This window comes from Pituophis catenifer, unplaced genomic scaffold (genome assembly GCF_029215685.1).
Source record: "Pituophis catenifer annectens isolate HBS135680 unplaced genomic scaffold, rPitCat1.0.hap2 SCAF_1, whole genome shotgun sequence".
In the NCBI taxonomy this organism is placed as follows: Eukaryota; Metazoa; Chordata; class Lepidosauria; order Squamata; family Colubridae; genus Pituophis; species Pituophis catenifer.
Window position 1 is genome coordinate 177,320,064 of NW_027256881.1, and position 20,227 is coordinate 177,340,290.

The window sequence follows — 20,227 nt, forward strand, 5'->3', positions numbered from 1 at the left end:
TCATCTGAACAACATGGAAAGAATATTCTAAATCTCTTTATGCCCCTCTTGGTCTTTCTAGATGTAATATTATTTGTAATCATTTTGGTCAGCCCTAACTCAGAAAAATTAAGAGATTTGAATTTTTCTCAAGAAACACATTTTTGAGTAATTTAGTTCTATTAAGGCAGAAATGGGGGAAAATGTTATCTAGCACTTTTCTTAGTGGGAGCAAAAGTTCTATACAGCTAAATCAAAAGAAATACAGAACTCTTTCTAAAGGTGAGTTATGATCAGACAAATAGCACCACCTGTAGGACAAACGAATGCACTGGCATAAAATATCAGATTCAGCCTTAATAGAGCCTAGGCCTGTGATGGCGAACCTATGGCACACGTGCCACAGGTGGCACGCGGAGCCATATTGGTGGGCACGCAAGCATTGCCCTAGCTCAGCTCCAGCATGCATGCACACACCAGCCAGCTAATTTTCGGGCCTTCCGGAAGTCGGGAAATAGGCTGTTTCTGGCCTCCGGGGGGGGAGGAGGGGGAGGCAATTTTTGCCCTCCCCAGGCTCCTAGAAAACCTCTGGAGCCTGGGGAGGGTGAAAAATGGGCCTTCCGGTCCCACTGGAAGTTGGGAAACAGGTTGTTTCCGGCCTCCAGAGGGCCTCCGGGGGGAGGCCGTTTTCACCCTCCCCAGGCTCCAAGAAAGAAATTATGGGTGTGGGTGCGCGTGGGTGCGACCCCCCCCTGCACTCCCCCCGCTTTTGGCACGCAACGGCAAAAAGGCTAGCCATCACTGGCCTAGGCTGTCTTCACTGGTCAGCTTGACTGGAGATGTTAGAAACTGTAATCCAATAGGTCCAAATCATTTATTCTAAAACATTTTAAAAACATAAATATCCCTGATTATTATACTTTACAGTGGATCTTCAAAATAGCATCTGATAAGCTATTATTCTATTTTACAGTGAATCTTCAAAATGGCATCTGATAAATAAGTATGAAACTAGAGGAACAGAATACTTATATTCGTATGCAAGCCAATAAATTATTATGCAATCAAGTTCTTACTGAGAATGAAAACAATAGATTTTTTATTCCTACTCAATAGTTAGCATCCACTGGGTATGGTAAATATACTTGCAGTCACATACATATGTCCTGCTTCACTTTCAGAAGAGATATGAATTTGAGAGACAGGATTATTAAGGAATCTTATTCAGATATTTTTTCTTAAAACTATAAAAGTAGCACAATTACTATGATTTAATATTCAAAATCCAAATCTCATTGAACTCAACTGGACTTGCTCCCAGAAACTCATTTCAGAAATATGCTTTAAATACAGCCATCTTGAGTACTTTATTCAGACGTTAGATGTTTTCTGCCAAAAATATTTGTCTTTTGAAGAATAAAACTGCCTCATCTTTCTCCAGCTTTTGGAATTCCTTGTAAGAAACCTTGACAACGACAACAACAAAAAGAACAGAAAAGAATTAACTGTAAATTAGCACAAATCTTACATCAAAAATAATTATAATGAAACAAGACGGGGAATATTGGAGCTTGTGAGGACATTCTACCTCTAACCTTAAAGGGGGCCATTCCTGAACCAAATAACCTAACAGAGGGGTTCCAGTTTATCAAGGAACAGTGTAAGTGTTAATTAATTATTGCCAAGATGTGTAAGAATAGTCACTGTTTTGTGAAGGATCACTAATTATCTAATTATCACTCTGTAGATTCTACATTAGATTATCCTTTGATGTTGACTGATTGCACAGAAGTACTAAAAGCAGAAGTAATAGAAGTACATGCCAAATTCAATTCACACTGTATGTAGACTGCATGTTCACTCCAAGAGATGAACACTGGCATTGTTTAATCTCTAAACAATGCTCCAAGACTCTGCTTTCACTGCAATTGTTTTAACACAAAGTTCAAGGAATAATACTTTCAAGCAATATTCCAAAGTGATATTTTATGTTACCAAATAATATCAATACTGAAAATGGGCTCTAGGTTGATGTTGCAGAACATACTCTGCATGAAGGGGGGAAAAAAAGATCCCAGGATCACCCTGTGGATCCAGAAATTGACCCGTGTAGCAACTTGCAGCAACTTGCAGCACCGTAGCAGATGTATATATAATATTGAGCTAAAAGAGCCAACAAATTAAAATAAGATATTTATATCCACTAAGCCTTTTGATTAAAATTTATATAAAAACTTTGAATAAAATTTTTTAATAATTTTCTGCATAATGACATAGATTAGCAAACTGCAGAAGTCATGCTGTCTGGTTTAATTTTTGAACTCGTTGCTCCTGATGTATCCCTTTTGCTCTTTAAAAGGAAGGACAAGTTCTAATGTTATTCTCCCTTAATAATTTCAACAATATGTTTTCGTACCAATATAACTTGGTATCCCAGTCGATTTAAATGTCTTATTTTCATTGCCAACCGGCCTTTTGGGTGTTGTGAGGGATTTGAGAAAGCACTTGCAGGTGGGCACAGCACTGCTATCCTGTAAACAAGGACAAGAGAAATGCCTACAATAACAACATAATTAATTATAGCAGTCTGCAGAAATATCAATACAGCAAAATAAGGATGAAAATTCCAAAGGCTCTTCACTTAGATAATTGTAACCAAAGCCTGTCCTATCTGCATAGGTACATTATGTGATTTATGCATATATGTGTTTCAGTTAAACACATCTCCATCTCTTTCTGTGTAGTACCACTCTCTTTTACACTGCAGTCATTCAAAGGCTGATACAATCTTCAGCTTAATGCCTATAGCCCTGCTATAAACCTATTGCCTTTAGAATGACAGTTTAAAAAGATAAAGAGAGATCATCCCAATGAATTCTTGTGTGTACACATAAAATGTACCTCTATTTTCCAGAGATTATACAGCAGGTACAGAGGGCACCTGTTCAATCCCAGGAAATGACATGGTTTCTTTAAGTGTGCCCACATGTACATTTTGCCCTTCAAATCTGGATGTCTGCACAGAGAAATAAATGAAGTCTTTCTCTGCAGATCATGGCATCTAAACAATTATGCCTAGAAATTCAGCCTACTGCACAACAAATTAAGTAAAGCATACACTCAGATAAAAGTACCGTTTGAGGTTGGGATCCCCTTTCAACTGATCTGCTTCTGTACTTGTCAGTGCTATTTTTCGGTTTGCATCCATTAAAATTTCAAAATCTAAAAAAAAAAAAGGCCAAACATTATGTTTTTATAAAGAAATTGCTATATACTCACAATTTCTCAAAATAATACAAGGAAAAATGTATTTGAATCACATACTAAATGAAAATTATTAAAGTTACATTTGTTTTACTAACATCAATGAAGAGAAATACTACTCTGGTTATGGAGGGGGGAAAATCACAATTGATTATAAACAATTGAAGTTTGGACAAAATCTTTCCCAACTAGTAAGCATGATTGCCCCATTAACTGCTAAGTTTTTATTTCATTATATTTTATAGCATTATGCTTACTTGATACTTTGTATTTTTTTATTAAAAGTTTTTTATTTTTTAAACAAACATTTAATATAAATAATGACTGAAAGTGAATCACTTAATTCCAATGTTCTCTTATAAGATTTTAGTTACTTTGCCAAATGAAAAGTGCATTTAAATGGAGTAACCATAGAAAAGGCCAGCTTCTGGGCTCATCTCCCCTTAAGGTGAGGAAGAGGAGATAGCCAGATGATCCCCTCATAGACACAGGGCAGTAGGCAAGAAACCTGTACTTTAGCCGTTTCCATTTACATGTATTTCATTTTTATGGATTTATATAGCTCGTTGTCTCTATAGTGATATTTTCTTGCAAAAAATAAAGGACAAACCTGAAAAATGGGCAAATCTGAAAGATTCACCTGGATATTTTTTAATATTTTGTATTTATAACATTGTTTTACAAAGGAAAAAGCAAACCCAAAACCAAGAAAAACTCTACAAAAGCACATATTCTAATAAAAATATCTAAAAACATATATTTATTTTTAAATAAAGAAATGTAAATTTATTTTTAAAAAGACAATTCAAAATTCAATTTTTTTTTCATATTTTTCATGTGTGAAAGGCTGTGCATTAAGTGGTACCATTTGTATGGCAAAAGCTAAATGACCAAAAAGAACAAAAGTAGCTTTTGAAAAATAAATAAATTTAAAGGACAACTTTCTGAAATAAAGAACTATCCTTAATAATAAATTACGTATGATCCCAGTACTCATAGGTAGAGGGCAGTAGGCAAGTAATCTGGACTTTAGTCATAGCAAGGTTTTATATGTATAAAAATCAGTAAATGCTTTGAGTAGCAATAGGTAAGCATTTGTTCAGGCTTCAAAGCAAATGCTCCATATTGGACAATAATAACACTGTGATGTTTCATACCTAAGCAGTAACCTTGAGTCAATTGTACATTTATTTGAAACAAATTTTCATTTTCCAAAAGCGTAAGCAGGGCTTCCTGTATTTCAGGATAACTAAAATCAAGTATTTTCTTTGGTAACGATGACAATTTCTCTGATAAAATTGTTGATGTTGAGGAAGAATCTCCATCAAGTTCTAGACAAACATTTATTGCAGGCAACATACTTAGACTTTTTTCTATATAAAAGAAATTAAAAGAAAAACTGTTAGCCAATGAACTCTTTATCTGCTTGAATAAAGACATACATATTTTGCCTAAGGAAGAAAAACATAGGTTTTCAAATATAGGAATGAATTATTGGAGATCTGTTCAATTCCGTAAGCCTTTGGGAAAGCTCCAAACTGCATCTTCAATCAGCATTAGCTCATGGTCAAATTTAATGTCTGCAATTTTCTCCCCATATTGCACCCAAGAAATAAAATGAATATGCCTTGATAAGTACCTTCAGCAGGAGCCTTTTTACCTTCATCTGTCCTAACTTTATTTCTATTGCTTTAATACACCAAAAGAAAACAAAGTATAACAATGCTATACAAAAAAGAGAGGGAAAGGATGAAAAAGAAAAAGAAAAAAGTGGGCAAAGTAATAAAATAAATATATAATTTGTTTCCTCTATTTAAAGCTTCTCAAATTTTAAGTTAAACTTTGACAGAGACTCATATACTTTGTTCCTTCCACTGTGTTGATAAAGACCCAAATCAAAGGCTTACTATGTAGCTCTTTATAATCTGGTGTGCCAGTGTCTTTCTAAGAACAATCTTTTTCACAACAATCAAAGCATAAGATATCCAAAATTCTTCATAAATAGATCAATTCAAAATTTGGGGGATGTAACTTATCAGTATATTAATATATTTAAACAGAATCTCCCTTGACAAAATTTTCTTGACTATGTGGAGGATTTCCAGCCAATGGCCAAAGTATTTGTCACTATATCTTCACATTTATGATAGAAAAATATATAGCTAGCCTTTTAGAAACAGTCCCTGATGAGTCCAATAAAAACCCTCCCCTAAAATGTTTTGTGAATTATTCTCATCTCAAAACTTGAGGAAAATATTTATTTATTTAATTTTTTAAAAGCTGAAGATATCAACATGGAAGATTAAGATACTCCAATTCCTCATTCCAAATTTGTAAAATTCTACAACTGAAAGGCTGATTTAACCTGGGAGTAGGGGGATTATCTAATCATAAGAGTTTCCAAGGCCACCAATTTATAAGAACCAAATGTGAATATAAAATGTCTTAATTAGCAATCTTAGGCAAGTTGTATTCTTTTTGTAATCTCACAAAAATACAAAGACACAAAGAACAAAATGTTGATCTACAGAGTTAACCCTGCTTTCAGTCCAAATTTTATATGCCATTTTAAAATAAAATAGGAAAATATGAATGAATCAGCTTTTCAAGTGAACAAGAAACAAGCTTCAGTTTCTTCCCTAATAACTTTCAAGTATGTCTAGTGGTTTTCAATGCCTTGAATACAACTAAATCCTGACTATAATTACAAAGACATACTTGTCAGGAATCGTCTCCAATTTCTTTTTGAAATACATACTTAATTTTGTTTCCAAAACACAGAATAGAACAAAACATAATAGAAGTAAATGTGCTTGGCCAATGGCATTGTTGAAAAGCTGAAAATTAAACTCCCCACATTCATTTGGGAGTTGCTGTTGAGGAAGAAAGAACACATATTGGAACGTGACTGCTTAATAAAATGTTAACATCTACTTATTCATTTGTTTAAAGTATATTTGTGAAATTAACATAGCTATCCCTCTTATATACTAGTACAGGTAGTCCTCGATGTACAACAGTTCATTTAGTGACTGTTCAAAGTTACAATGGCACTAGAAAAAGTGACTTATGACCACTTTTCAGAGTTACGATTTTTGCAGCATCCCCATAATCATGTGATCAAAATTCAGATGTTTGGCAATTGGTTCGTATTTATGACCACTGCAGTGCCCCAAGGTCATGTGATCAACTTTTGTGACCTTCTAACAAGCAAAATCAATGGGGAAACCAGATTCACTTAACAATCAGGTTACTAACATATCAACTGCAGTGACTCACTTAACAACTGCGGCAAGAAAGGTTGTAAAATGGGGCAAAATTCATTTAACAAATGTCTCCCTTAGCAACAGAAATTTTGGGTTCCACTGTGGTCTTAAGTCAAGGAGTACCTGTATATAGTAATGAATATATATTAATCATGAAATTATATGCATTTTTACATTTATGGGTGTTCGCAGCCTTCTACTAATATTTTTCCATGCTAAACAACTTAAAAGAGAGCGACTTTGGTGTAGTGGTAGTGGTAGTTAAGATATCAGGCTAGAAAATGGGAGACCATGAGTTCTAGTTCTGCCTTAGGGACAAAGCCAACTGGGTGAACCTGGGCCAGTCACTCTCTCTCAGTCCTGGAAAGCAGGCACCCTTGCCAAGAAAACTGCAGGGACTAGTCCCACCATCAACCTCAGCCTATACCTATCTACAGAACAAGTTGTTGCTGCTGTAAGAGTATACAATAGACACACAACACCACATTATGCAGAATGTTACAAACTTTCATGCATACATACATGCCAAGACTTCTACCTCAAGACTGTTTTGAAAAAAATGGTCTTTAGCAGCACTGTTGACCAGTAATTATTCAACTCACATACATCAAAGTTTCAGAAAATCCCGGAACATCTCAACAAACACAATGGGATTTTAATACATTATAACTATTAACAGATAAAATATTGGTAATCTGTATCATGCAAACTTAATTTGCACAAACAACCTATTTTGCCCACTACACCTCTCCCCAATTTAAATTCTATGTACATGAGCCTGGCCACTTTATATGTCTGATAAGTAAGCTGCAGCTCATGAAAATTTAATAAAATTTATTATTTTATAGGAAAGTTGCTATCAGATTTGATAAGGCCAACTTTACCTGTACTGGTAACCTTTTTAAAAAGGAAAATAAAAAATCCCTTCCTCATAAGGGACATTAGTGGATCTTGTACTTGAAGGAAGATTCAAAATTAAATTTCCTGCTTTGGCTTTGGATCTGAATTATCTCAGCTTGAGATGTTCTTCCTTCTTTTCAAGAGCTTGGACTCTGTTCTCATGAGATTCAAACATCATTTATTCAAGCTCTTTAATTTCACCTTGCCTAGGATCCACAGTGTGTCCAAGTGTTTCAATTTTAAGTATATACTTGGCTAAAAAACTTACAGGTTGAATTAAAATGAGTAGCTCAAAGTCTGATGCTTCTTTTGGTTCAATTTCAGATTGAATCATAATTAATCAGACTCAGACTGTCAGCTGAGCAACCAACCTCTTAGACTAAGTAAGAGTCCAGGGATCTTTCTTCCAGCTAGGGACAATGCCTCAAGAGAATATTTCTTCCCCTCGGTTCAAAATGTATAGAAGGGATGCATAAAATTTCTTGCTTATCAATTATGTTTTAACAAATATATTTTTTCAAGAGTCATGGAACAAGAGGAAATAGTCAGCCGTTAATGTCCCTTCATGTTGCCCTGAAATCTCTTTTTCCTCTCATCATCCTGCTTCTCTGTCATGGTGTGACTTTTTTAAAATTTATACAGCAGGATGAGTCTATCTTTAAGCAGGATGATTGCTTCAGAAAAATAAAGGTGGCTTTTTTGGGGGAGAGATCTTTTATTTTGTACAGGTACTTTTATAGCTATTAGGGGAAAAACACAACTATTTACAGCAGAGGGTCCACATTTCCTAGTGCCTTATTTTTTCTATCTGTCTCCCAAAGATATTTGCTAACAGAAACCCCTTGGTTGCTTAATTATCTTGCTCCCTCTTTCTCATCCTTCCCCCTCAGTTTTTCACTGAGAGAAGGATAAGAAGGGAATTGACTGAACTAGTGTGTGCTTAAAGCTCTTCTTCATGGAGTTTTGGGCCTCAACTGGCATCTCTCTGCATTATTGCATGATTCTGGGTCTTCTGATCAGCCCCTTCAAAGCCCTTCTGATCTAGGGCTTCTGCAAAGGCTCCTGGGGACTAACAGCTGCCTCTCTCTGACCGTCTGCCTTGGGTTTGGGGTGAAGGACATCCATTTATCTCAGTCTTCTCTTCTACCAAGGAAGCCTCCAGCCAATGACTTCAGTTTTCTCCCACTAGGGTGCACTCCTGCCCTGTTCCTCAAGGCCATACCTGATTCTCTGTCATGCTACACTTCCTTGCTAGGTTCATTGCTTAACCCAATGAACTTTTGTGGTCTTTAAGCAATTCCAATAAAGACATCACCATGATACAGATTTTAGGATACTAATGAACAATGCAATATTAAGCTGATCATTTTGAAAGAAATATGGATAATAATATAAAACTGAAAGTGGGTATTTTGTTCACCTTTTATTATGCAACAAATATATATGTTAATTTGTCTACACAGAAAATTACATAGATATGATCAACACAGATTAAAGAAAATAAAAATAAAATAAAATTGATCTCTAACCTGATTTTATTAGATCACTGAGAATTTCCTCTTGAAGCAGTTGATTAAGAGCAAGTTGGGGAAGATATCCAGCAAGACAGAATGAATATACAACTCTTAGTAAATCCATATTATCAATCTCATGTAGATGTTTATTCAGTATACTATTCAGAGAGTCAAGAAACCTTTTAAAAAATGGAGGTAAACAAATATATAAATTCCTAATAGGTTAAATAAATCTACAAATACTTGAGGCTTATATATCAATTCACAGCTGAATATTCATGAGATAAATTAGGAAAATTTCTACATATCGCTATTTTGCAATAGGAACTTCCTTCCACAATCAAAAACAAAACACATAGCTCTTCCATCATGTTCAGATTTGATTTGTTTAGTATTAGCATCTCTTCTAGAACGAATTATGTGTTTGTAATTACCTTTCAAATTAAGAATACTTGTATTATAGTAGCTTTTTAAATACCGTAATCATTATACCTCAATTTTTAATATTAATTAAAAATTAATATTAAATATTAATATTAAAAAGGGAATGCACTTGATCTGTTTTTATCCTGGTAGTCAGTCATTAAGCAAACTATAATAGCATCAGCATTGCCCATGATTTTTATAGGACCTTTATCACATTGATGCACTGATGCAAATGTGTGGTGAATGTAAACCAACCAACCTGGCATATTCGAGCAAGATGAATGAAGCCTGAGTGATGGCGACCCTTTTTAAAAAGACACATTTAATTTTCAAAGAAGGAATGATGATGCCTTAAGGGCACAGACTACTTGACCCAACACTTACACTGCAGAAAGAATATTTATTTATTTATTTATTTATTGCGATTTATATGCCGCCTTTCTCCCTAGGGACTCAAGGCGGCTTACAAAATGACAACTTCAATACAAATCACAATACAATACCAAATTAAAATCAGTAACCCAATTAAAAACGATTTAGAATATCTACAGAGGGGAAGGAATTTACAGGCTACTCAAGCCCAAGGCTGGTACTAAAAGAAAGCCAGGCTTATGGAGACTCTGTGAGAGAGAGGGCCAAAAGCCACTTAAGACTGATTTATAGCTGCCCGCAATTACCTGTAGCCATCACTGCATACCTACACTGCAAAGGGTTTGATGGGTAAGCGGAGGTTGCAAAGGGCTGCAGGTGGGCTGACGCAAACACATCCCAAATCCCAATTGCACATTGTGCAGAGATGTGCACCCTGAATGTTGCTTGGTTCCTACTTCCAGCTGGGAGGAGGAAGAAGGCAAGGTACGTTCAAGCAGGAAACGTTAACGTTCGCTGACATATAAAAAGAATGCCTATGCAACTATCCCTAAACAACAGATGCATATGTTCCCTCACGGGCAGTGCTAGAGAAGTTTGCTCCAGCCTTTAGTCTGCCAATGCCCTGTAAGCAGCAGCAGTTTAACAACAGTACTTGGGTACTTAGAGCAACCCAGGCAAGGAAAGAGTCCTTTCCCCTCTTTTCTCTTGATTTTGATGAATGAGAGGAGGGAGGGAAGGAAGAAAGGTCACATTTATATGCATCACAAATCTAATGTTATCATGAAAATTATTCAATTTTATATGGCCTGTAAATCTGTTTTCTATTTTCTCTTCTGTCCTTTCACTTCTTTTTTTCTCTTTTGTCTTGGTTCCCCTTTCAAATATTTGTTAAAATCAAATAAAAAGAAAATTAAAATTAAAATGTTTTGTTTTTTGTTTTACCTGGTGTGTGTGTGTAATGTGTCCTCATATACTTTCTTTATTGGATTGCAATAATACAAAATTTGAGAATACATGTTATAATACTCACACCATCAAAGAATTCTATATATTAATTTGGTGACAAATTTGAGATTATTTACAAATGACCAGAAGTGTTTCAGAAATTATTTTTGAAATGAGTATTTACTAAAGAATAACTTACTCTTGGCTTTGGCCGCTGGAGAGGTGATTGAGATTAGAGTAGGCTCGCAGAATAATTATAACATCTTTCAGGTTCAAGGATTCCAGGTGAAGCATCACTTCCTCAAGAAATTTATCCATCAGTTGGACTGGGTGAACACTAAGATTTTCAAAAGCTGAAAGTAACAGAATTACCTGAAATCAAAAGGAGAAGTTGCTGAGCACATTGTAAGCCGCCCTGAGTCTTCGGAGAAGGGCGGCATATAAATCAAATTAAAAAAAAAAAAAAAGTTAAAGTAACTCACATATATTGAGATAACTTTATTAAGAGGATTTTTTTAAAAAAATAGTCAAAAATGTTGTTGGGCCTGAGAATATACCACTGAAGAGAGAAGCAAATTCCTTTTTGCTTTCCTGAATCCCTGTTTACAATCCTTTTTCTATTCTAAGCTTCTCGGGCAAATTTCTCTCCCTCTGTCCTTTGTGAAATAATATGAAACTAATCTGCTATAATAATTTAAAACCAAAGATGCATACCCTGGTTGCATTCTCCAAAGCCCAACTGTTAACTTCTTAAAGCCTTTCCAAATTGTAATTTTTCATAATACAGAAAGAAGTTATGATATGCATCAGCGTAACCATTATTACTTATAATTATTACTTTAAATTGAATTCCAACTTAAAGCAAAATGGCTGGGGAAAATACCCCTAGAGAATGTGAAAGAATAGTGTCTATACTTTGCTGTTCAGAACATACAGTACCAATCCAGTATCTCCCCCCACCTTTTTTTTTTCTTTTTCTTTTTCAACTGACTTCCAGCCTCACAGGAAGCTCAGTTGTACCATGGGAGAAAATAGTTTTGGGGAGTAATAGATTAAACAGTCTAAATTTCCCTTCTACTAAGCACTTAATAAATATTATTTCAACAAACCATGTATTTAACTGATATATCTGATGTATCTATTTAACTGTGTAACTGATGTATCTATTTCTATTTGATTATATTTTTCTGGTTTTATCACTAGTGGAGGGATGACATTTTGTATGGACTTATTATTACATTGCCACTATATTTTATAATCATGAGCTGCATTGGAAACCTTTTTAGATTGGATGGCAAAGTACCACTGAATCTCTAAACACATGTAAGAATTAAATCTGTCCCCAATAACTAGACCACAAAAACATCATATTGCACTGAACATATTTAAATCCAGTCATCCTGTTAAGAAATCCTATGATACTTAAATTTTTATTTACATCTTTCCTATCTATTTTCACTTTCCTGATAACTTCTTCAAACAAACCAATCTCTACATTTCTAAACTTCTTATAGCTTAGTATCATTTATCAAGTAGAGGAAACAAAAACCTTTTATTCACATTATTCATAGTCCAGCATAATCTGTGAAATTACAGAGACAAATAGATTAAGTATATTGTCCATATTGCAACACCTCTCCCCATTCCTATGCAGTTACAGGGACTTATCCTAAATAATATCATGAATCTAAAATAAAATTAAAAACAATATTAGCATCCCATGCTACCATTCATTTACTACTGAGAATGCCAGTAATATGAATAGTGACATCCTATATATTTACCTCATTTCTGTTCCATGTATAGAAGACTGATGCGGCATAATCAGCTAATGCAGAATAAAGTATCCTATTTTGATATCTCAATTGTTTGCCAGTTTTCAAAACATTCAGCAGGTTCAAAAATTGAGTTCCTTCAATGTTTTCTAATGCATACAAAGAAAACTAACATTGGAAATTCACTTGGTTGATAACATTTGTAAAAAAACATTTGTGCTTTGAGTTTCTAAAAAGAAATGACATGATAAATCCTGAAGCAGAAAATACAGCATAATTGGCAAAACTAAAGAACCGTTCAAGGAACATGATTTGGTCAAGTGGAGGTTCTCTCTTTTGAAGAATTTATTAACATGACATCCAACTTTTTTCATATCTATGTCCACTATGTATTGTTAAATAAAATCAAAACACCTCTTATGCTGCTTTAAAGTAGCCTAAGAATTATCTTTTTGAGCCAATTCTCTTAAATATTTATGTATAACTTTCACTATAAATGCACAAGTCTAGTTTTATAAACTATAAGCCAAGGCTGAAATTTCCAGATATAAGTGGTCTTCAACCATAATTGAGCCCAAAATTATGGTTGTAATTGTCATTAAGATGGGTCATTAAGCGAACACCATGGTTGTTAAGTGAACCTATTGTCTGCAATTGATCTTTTTTGCCAGAAACCAGAAATAAATGCCTATTCCTGGAAAAAAAATTTTACAAATTGCACTTCGCCACAGGATGCTGCAAACATCTGCAGAAAAACAATCAAGCTCAGAGAACCCCAAAAACTCAACAGTTCCACCATAACCCACATATACTCCCTATTTTCTTGTTCTGCTCTTCATAAGCAAATACTTATCTGTAAACTCTTATGGCAAATTAAAAGAAATTGGATTCTAGAACATTATAATCAAATAAACTGTTTTGAACATTAGTAATCTTATACATTTGTCATGACTTACCTATTACTGTCTTACTACAAGCATTCAGGATTGGAACAGAGAGATAGTCCATTTCACCCAATACTCTGAACATTTGAAAAGCATTTGGAACTGTAAAGTGATTCATCAGATTCAACATCTTGTTCTAAATTGAAATAAATTTCAAATTAGCCAGAAGTATCATTGGCGTACAAGACAAGGATTATAAAATTATTGTTTGTTATCACAGAGTTAACAAATATTTTTCTCCTACTTTTGCTTTGAAGATTTCAAGTTTTGAAAAAGTAATCAGCAACTTCATTTTTGTTGTTTAAAATGCCATTTTACACCTGAATACCTATTTTTAATTTCTCACTTTCTATATAGTTATGGTGATTTCATAATTATGTTGTTTTAGTCTGGCTATCTTTAAACTTACTTATGCTGTTATTTTGATGTTTATTTGTATTATGTTTTTATATATGGTTAGCCATCTGGAATTGCTGTGATGAGATGGATAGCCATATAAATCAAATAAATGAAAATATGTTTCTTCTATCCAAGTTCTTATAAAAAAGGAACACAGAAATAATGAAATCACTTCTGTTGTACTACAACTGTAAGAATTAATACGTAATATTTATTTACTTATCTATATGAGTCCAACCTACTCCAAACCCAGTCTGGGCAGCTTACATAAAAAAGCAAGAAATAAAATAGAAAAACAGATCATGGTCACCCAAAAGAAAAACCATAAATATTAAGTAAAACAATAAAACTGTAGGATTCAACAAACACCCTGTTCTAAGGCCTGTGAGAATAGCTATATGTTAAAAGAATTCTGGAAAATTATCTGTGTGGGAGCCACTACATATTTTGGGGGGTGGGAATGCTGTTCTAGAGATCAGGTGCTATGACAAAGACAGACTTCTTGATAAAGCACTACCTGGAAACCTGGAATGCCTCTTGCATACCTGATTTTTCTGGAAAGGCAGAAATAATCAAAGATAGGTAGTTAATCAGGTTCTTCACTAAATTTCATGATTCTTGACATTCATAGCTCTTAAAATAAATGACCTTTTCTTCTGTGATGACAAAAGCGATGATACCTGCATGTACAGTATATTCATACAAACTTAATGCAACAATTGAAAACATAGATGAAAGAACAGTATCAATTTTTTACCTCCAATTTTTTCTTAAGTGTCAGTGGTACATCTTTCCCGATACTGCGCATAATGGTTTGCAATACAAACACGTTTGATATTTTGTGGACTTTGTCTTGTAAAAGTAACCTATTAAGAAAGAAATCCTCTGAAAAAGAATATGTAATGGCTCCTACATAGTCTCCCAGAGTCGTCCTCCTAACCCCGAGGCATCCTGCACTCATCTGAGACTCTGTCCACCTAATGAGCCCTGTGATCGCTTAAGAACCACAACTGGGAGTTTCAGGTTTACAGTTGTTGAGCGAAATGATCACATGGACATCTTAATTAACGACCGCTTTGCTCAACAATTCCAGTCCCAATTGTGGTCATAAATTAAGGGCTACTTATACTGCAAACCGGTGTACATGGGGTTACTCTCAAAAATTGCCAGAATCTGCAACTGATGCAAAATGCAGGGGCCAGGATGCTACCTGTTGTATGGATCAAATAATCCATAAATTCCATACTGATAGAACTGCACTGGCTAACAGTTGGTTTTCTGATTTAATTCAAGTTGTTTGGTATTGACCTTCAAAGTCCTTAACACTTTAGTTAGTGCCAATCTATAGTGGGAACTACACGTCCCACTATGAACGTATCTTCTTTGACCAGTAGAAAAAAAATCTCTTCAGATCATGTTTTAATAGAATTTGATTATCTAGTAGGTCAGAAAGGCCTTATTTTGCATGGGCCCCAGGCTCTGGAATGGGCACCCTCAGGAGATGTATTTGGCCTCCACTCAGCCAATACTTAGGAAAATTAAAAATACAGCTTTTCCACCGAACTTTTACTTATTCATTTTCAATTCTGATTTTAGTTGTACGCAATAGATGATTGACAGATGGACAAATATAGATATGTTCTCTAATAGTGTAAGATGCCTTTATTATTGAAAAAAAATTAAAGTGGGATAAACAAATATCCAGAAACAAATATAAGTGGACAGCCTGGATATGGACACCAAAGTTTCCCAGGAACTACACCAGAGGTTAACATAAGATAAACTGAAAAGTATCCTGTTAAATATTTCATTTATGGTATATCTTAGTCTGAATCTGGTCCAGGAAAATAAAAATTGATCTTAAGTATATTTGTCAGTAATTCTCCATGAGCTCAATTTGGCTTGTTTTAAATAAGTGTATACAATTTCTATATATTCCATTTTACATTCTGAAGCAATTTTATACAAAGTTTCAATTCATATTCAACCTCTTTAATTTTCAAGTATCCTATTGAATATTTAATCAATTTAAATTTACAGTTCTAAACTCTCATTTCTTTTAATTATGGCCACATTTTGGACGCATCATTAAATTCAACCTCATATCCAACTCTGCCACCAATTCCCTTTCTTCTTGCACTATCACAAGGAGAAAAAAGTTCCCAGTTCCAATGAAAATCTAATGAGTATTTCATCTGAATGCTAAATTATAATTAGTCTTAATCTTTAGTTTACTAAAGAAACCTGTAATTTGAACTGGAATTAAGACTAAGCTCAAGATGTTTGGGTTCAGATATAAACTGGAATAAGCTACAACTATTTAACTAGAAACAAACTTCTCCCACAAGTGTACCCAATAACTGATAAGTACCAACGTACAAACTTAATTAAAGTCTTTTCTTACTGTAGTCCAAGTTGAAGAGCTTCCACATTCTTGCATTTTTCCATGACTTTCAAAGCGTTTGCAATAATTGAGATACATTGAGTATTAAATTCATTGACACGTTCCTATTGAAAAATTCAAAAGTTATTTTAGAAGATTTTCATGGAAAGATAAAATTATAGGTCAGAGGAAAAATTAACAAAGCAAATTCCTACTGCTATTTATTTATTTATTTATTCATTTGCTGCCTATCTTGCCATGGGGCTTCTCTAGGCAGTTTAAAATAATAAAAAGGAAGAAAATTGAAAAAAATGAAACAGAACATGAAACTATATCAAGAGTATAACAGAAAGATGGATGGGCAGAGGGCAGAGAGCAAGTGGGGAGGTGAATTCTGCCATCTATCCAGCAGCCACCTCCAACATGGAACTCCTCCGTTTGGTGTCCAGGCCAACTGGCAGCGCCAGGTCTTCAGGCTCTCTGCAGAATGATAGGAGGGTGGGAGGAGATCTTAGAGGGTAATATGTTCCAAAGGGCGGGCACTGCAGCACAGAAGGCTCTTCTTCTGGATCCCAGCAGTTGGAGTTTTTCGACAAACGGCATCTGAAGTAGGCCCTCTTTGGTAGCACAAGTAAGATAGGCTTGTACTAGCGGGACGAGGTTATGGGCAAAGAGCCACAATGTACAGTACCACATTTATAAGTGCTTTATTAATTGTATAGTGAAAATTCTGATTCTCTCAAGTTTCTCTAAGGTTAAAAAAGAACACGTGTTCCACTGCACGGCCCTGTTCAATATAGGGTTCCATGCAGTATGCTCGTAGCGCAAAGGCATTTCCATTTCTTTTCTAGCTATAAACCAGAGAGCTGGGAGTGCAATCAGCATTCAGGATGCTCTGCAGAAATGCCATACAGGGAAAGGGATAATGTCAATGGAGCTAATAAAAGTGGCAATTCCAACTGTGCTGCTGATTGCTGCTAACCATTCCAAGCTGGCTACGCTGCTGATGACAGCAATAAGAGGGACATTTCTGGAACTCTGTTCCTGTTTTCTCTGACTCTTTCAACCCAAATGAAACCATTACTCACTACAAATAACAGGGATGACTTAAAGCAATACCTAAATTATTGAGAACCTAAGAGGAAATTATAATCACACTGTAGATCAATTTAAATGACTTTGAATAGTTCATTTGAGTCCTATTAATGTCAATGAGACTATTTTAAAAATGAGGTTGCCCAATAGCTTTTTTTCTTTTCTCTTTGTCTCAAAAATTAGAACATGTAAACATTTACCTAAATATGTTGTTTCCGGAAAGTAAGTCAAATAAGGGCCTAATTAGTATTAGTCATAAGAGTTATAAAGTAGCAACCATCCACTTGTGAATCAGATACAGAAGAAATATATAGCCAGTCCAGGAAATTTAACCCCAGTGCTTAATATATTGTAATAGGGTAAGCCAAATTTTGTTAAGGTCCCCATTCTCTTGGTGATAATCTGTTTTGAGTTGCATTGTAGGCAAGCTGAAACAAGTAGTAGGTAAGGCCAGAGACAAACAAGAAATAAGGAATAGGACAGTGAGCTCTTTCCAGTCTAAACAAATCTCCTGCATACAGCTCATTTTGAAACTGGGATAAAGAAGGCATGTTATCCTCAATTTCAGTTAACAAATTGCCCACTCATGTGCTACAGGATAGTTCAAACATGCTAAATCATCACCCATGCTTACATATCCCAGCTAACCAAATCAGCTGCTCTTCCACAGTAAAAACGTCTCTTGGACACCTGCAATGAATGATTGCTAGAGTCCAAGTAAAAGGGTTCTGTCATTTTTGTTGTCTATTAGCTGCCATAAACACATCAAAACAAAAGGAAGCTCCCTTCAACCCTTTTGTATCTTCTTATCTACCCACATACATGGCCTTCTTCTTCTAGGGCTGCCCTAAAATTCAACCTTTTTCTGGGAACATATTCTTTAAAAAATACCCTTTCTAGTCTAGATTCCAGGACTGATAGTTTCTGGAAGATTCCTGGTACAAACTAGGTCCAATTCTGATTGACTAAGTGATGTATCTGGCCAGTGACGCATATCAGTTTGGAAATAAGTCCTAAATTCAGTTCCATTTTCAGGTAAAGGAGTACAGACTAAATCGTAAATCAATAGTAACTTTTTCAATCCGTAGATAATGAAACTGAAATGTCTTAGATTATTTTTTAAAGACAAAAGATTATATATGAAGTCTAGAGACATATTAAATAATAGATTTAACTTTTTAAGTAAGCCAGAACTGTTCCTTATTTTAAAGTATTCTTAAATTTTGTCTAGAATGGGGATTTTTTTTGCTTACCTGGCAAGTCCTCAGTAATGTCTGAACTAACAAGGTATTTTGTGGAACTCCTAATTTTACCACAGAAAGTAGAGTGTGTGCCAAATCATTGCTATCCATGTACTTTGCTTCATCCATCACATGCTGACAGAGCTGTCGAAACTGAGGGTGTTCAAGCATCATCTTTGTCTCATCATATTTCTGACTCTTAAGTGTTTTTTTTTTAAGCATCCACATAGTCGAAAAACAGTTACTGACATACTTTAAAGAGACTTGACTTTTTGCAGCACAGTCTAGTACATCACAAGGAGATACGCATTTTTGAAGGTCACTGAAAAATTTCTGGGAAATGTCAAATTCATCGCTTTCTTTACTGGTATTTCTAACTTCCTCTGAGGAGTTCAACTGAACAGGTTTGAAGTTCTGCTCATGGTCAAGATCGTTGGTTATTTTCTGCTCATTTGCATCACTGCTCCCAACATAAACAAAAGTATTTTGAGAACTAGTTGAAATTGAAGAATGAAACCAGCAAGAAGGGACATACAATGAACATTGAATACTTTGTGCAGAATTTTTATAACCATTAATCCCAAATGCAGTTGTTTTGATTTCTTTTCTAGGAAAAGATCTCCCTGCATTGTAACATGCCTGTAGCCTTCTTATTGACCTTATAAAATATTCCAGTTTGCTGTTCATCTTGCAGTTTCTTTACAATATCTTGCTTGGAAAAACTTATTTGAACCTAAAGAAGAAAATCAGAACAAAGCTGTTAACATAACATCAAGTGAATTAATTAACCAGTACAGTACATTAAATCAATTGCAATCAGTTTAAGGTGGGGTTTTTTTTGCTTCAATTAGTACAGTCATCTGTTTTCCAAGTGCTATGAAATGCTAACCTTAGTAAATCTAAAATAATAATAAGAGGGCTGAGTACTGCAAGACTGAGCTAATTTAGGCCAAAATTTCCCAAATGAGACAAAACTATGAACACTTAAATTCAGTACAGTATTTAGGTTAGCTTTCAGAATTTGCACTTTCATCTAAGTAAATATGACTGCAAATACTGAAAGCTATCCAAAATATTAAATTAAATTGGCCTCTAAGTGTTCAGTTTTGTCTCAGTGGGGAAATTTCTTGAATAAACTTCAGTAGACATAAAGGTTTTCTTGCTCCGTTAAATGTTTTTTTTTAAATCTATTAGATCTCATAAGTTAATTTTAAAATAAAGGTTACTAGTCTTTTTTTTAATCACGTTTTAATTCACTCCTCCAATTTTGTACATTTACAGGCCCGAATTGCAAGAATTACAGTAGCAAGTAAACGTGTTCGATTCTCCGAAAACTGGGAGCTTCCCAAGGCATGAACCAATAATGAAGGAAGAAAGGCAAAACAAAATTGTCTACAAGACGAAGCTTCAGAGTTCATAGCCAGAAGATAAGGCTATAAAGATCGAGGAATATAAACTATAAGGAGCCAATAGAAGCAACGTCACTCTCTCCTTACTGAATTCTCAGCAGTCTGTCTCTTTCAAATATATCGAAACCTCTGTCAAAGCAACGTTTCCAGGGCTGAGAATTTGCACTAAGGACAGAGAAAAGGACAAGGCGCCTTTGCCACGCCGCCGCCGCCCTCCTTGTTCCCAAATCCCTCTTTCTTTCCCGCTGGTTCCTTGTTGTTTGATCTCCACCCTGCCAGATGTGTCCAGCGCTCCATTCCACTTACTTGCCTCCC

General features: G+C 34.9%; 1 protein-coding gene across 1 annotated transcript; it reads right to left on the bottom strand.

Moving 5' to 3' along the window:
- Positions 1-746: 746 nt before the first annotated feature.
- On the bottom strand, positions 747-20,036 carry FASTKD2 (FAST kinase domains 2). The gene is made up of 12 exons (XM_070956793.1): positions 20,000-20,036; positions 18,516-19,236; positions 16,189-16,292; positions 14,542-14,650; positions 13,398-13,521; positions 12,451-12,590; positions 10,866-11,038; positions 8,939-9,102; positions 4,401-4,616; positions 3,114-3,201; positions 2,396-2,510; positions 747-1,444 (listed from the first exon to the last, which is right to left on the bottom strand). Exons 2-12 carry the CDS (start codon positions 19,188-19,190, stop codon positions 1,358-1,360), a joined length of 1,995 nt encoding a protein of 664 aa, XP_070812894.1. The 5' UTR covers positions 19,191-19,236; positions 20,000-20,036; the 3' UTR covers positions 747-1,357.
- Positions 20,037-20,227: the final 191 nt, after the last annotated feature.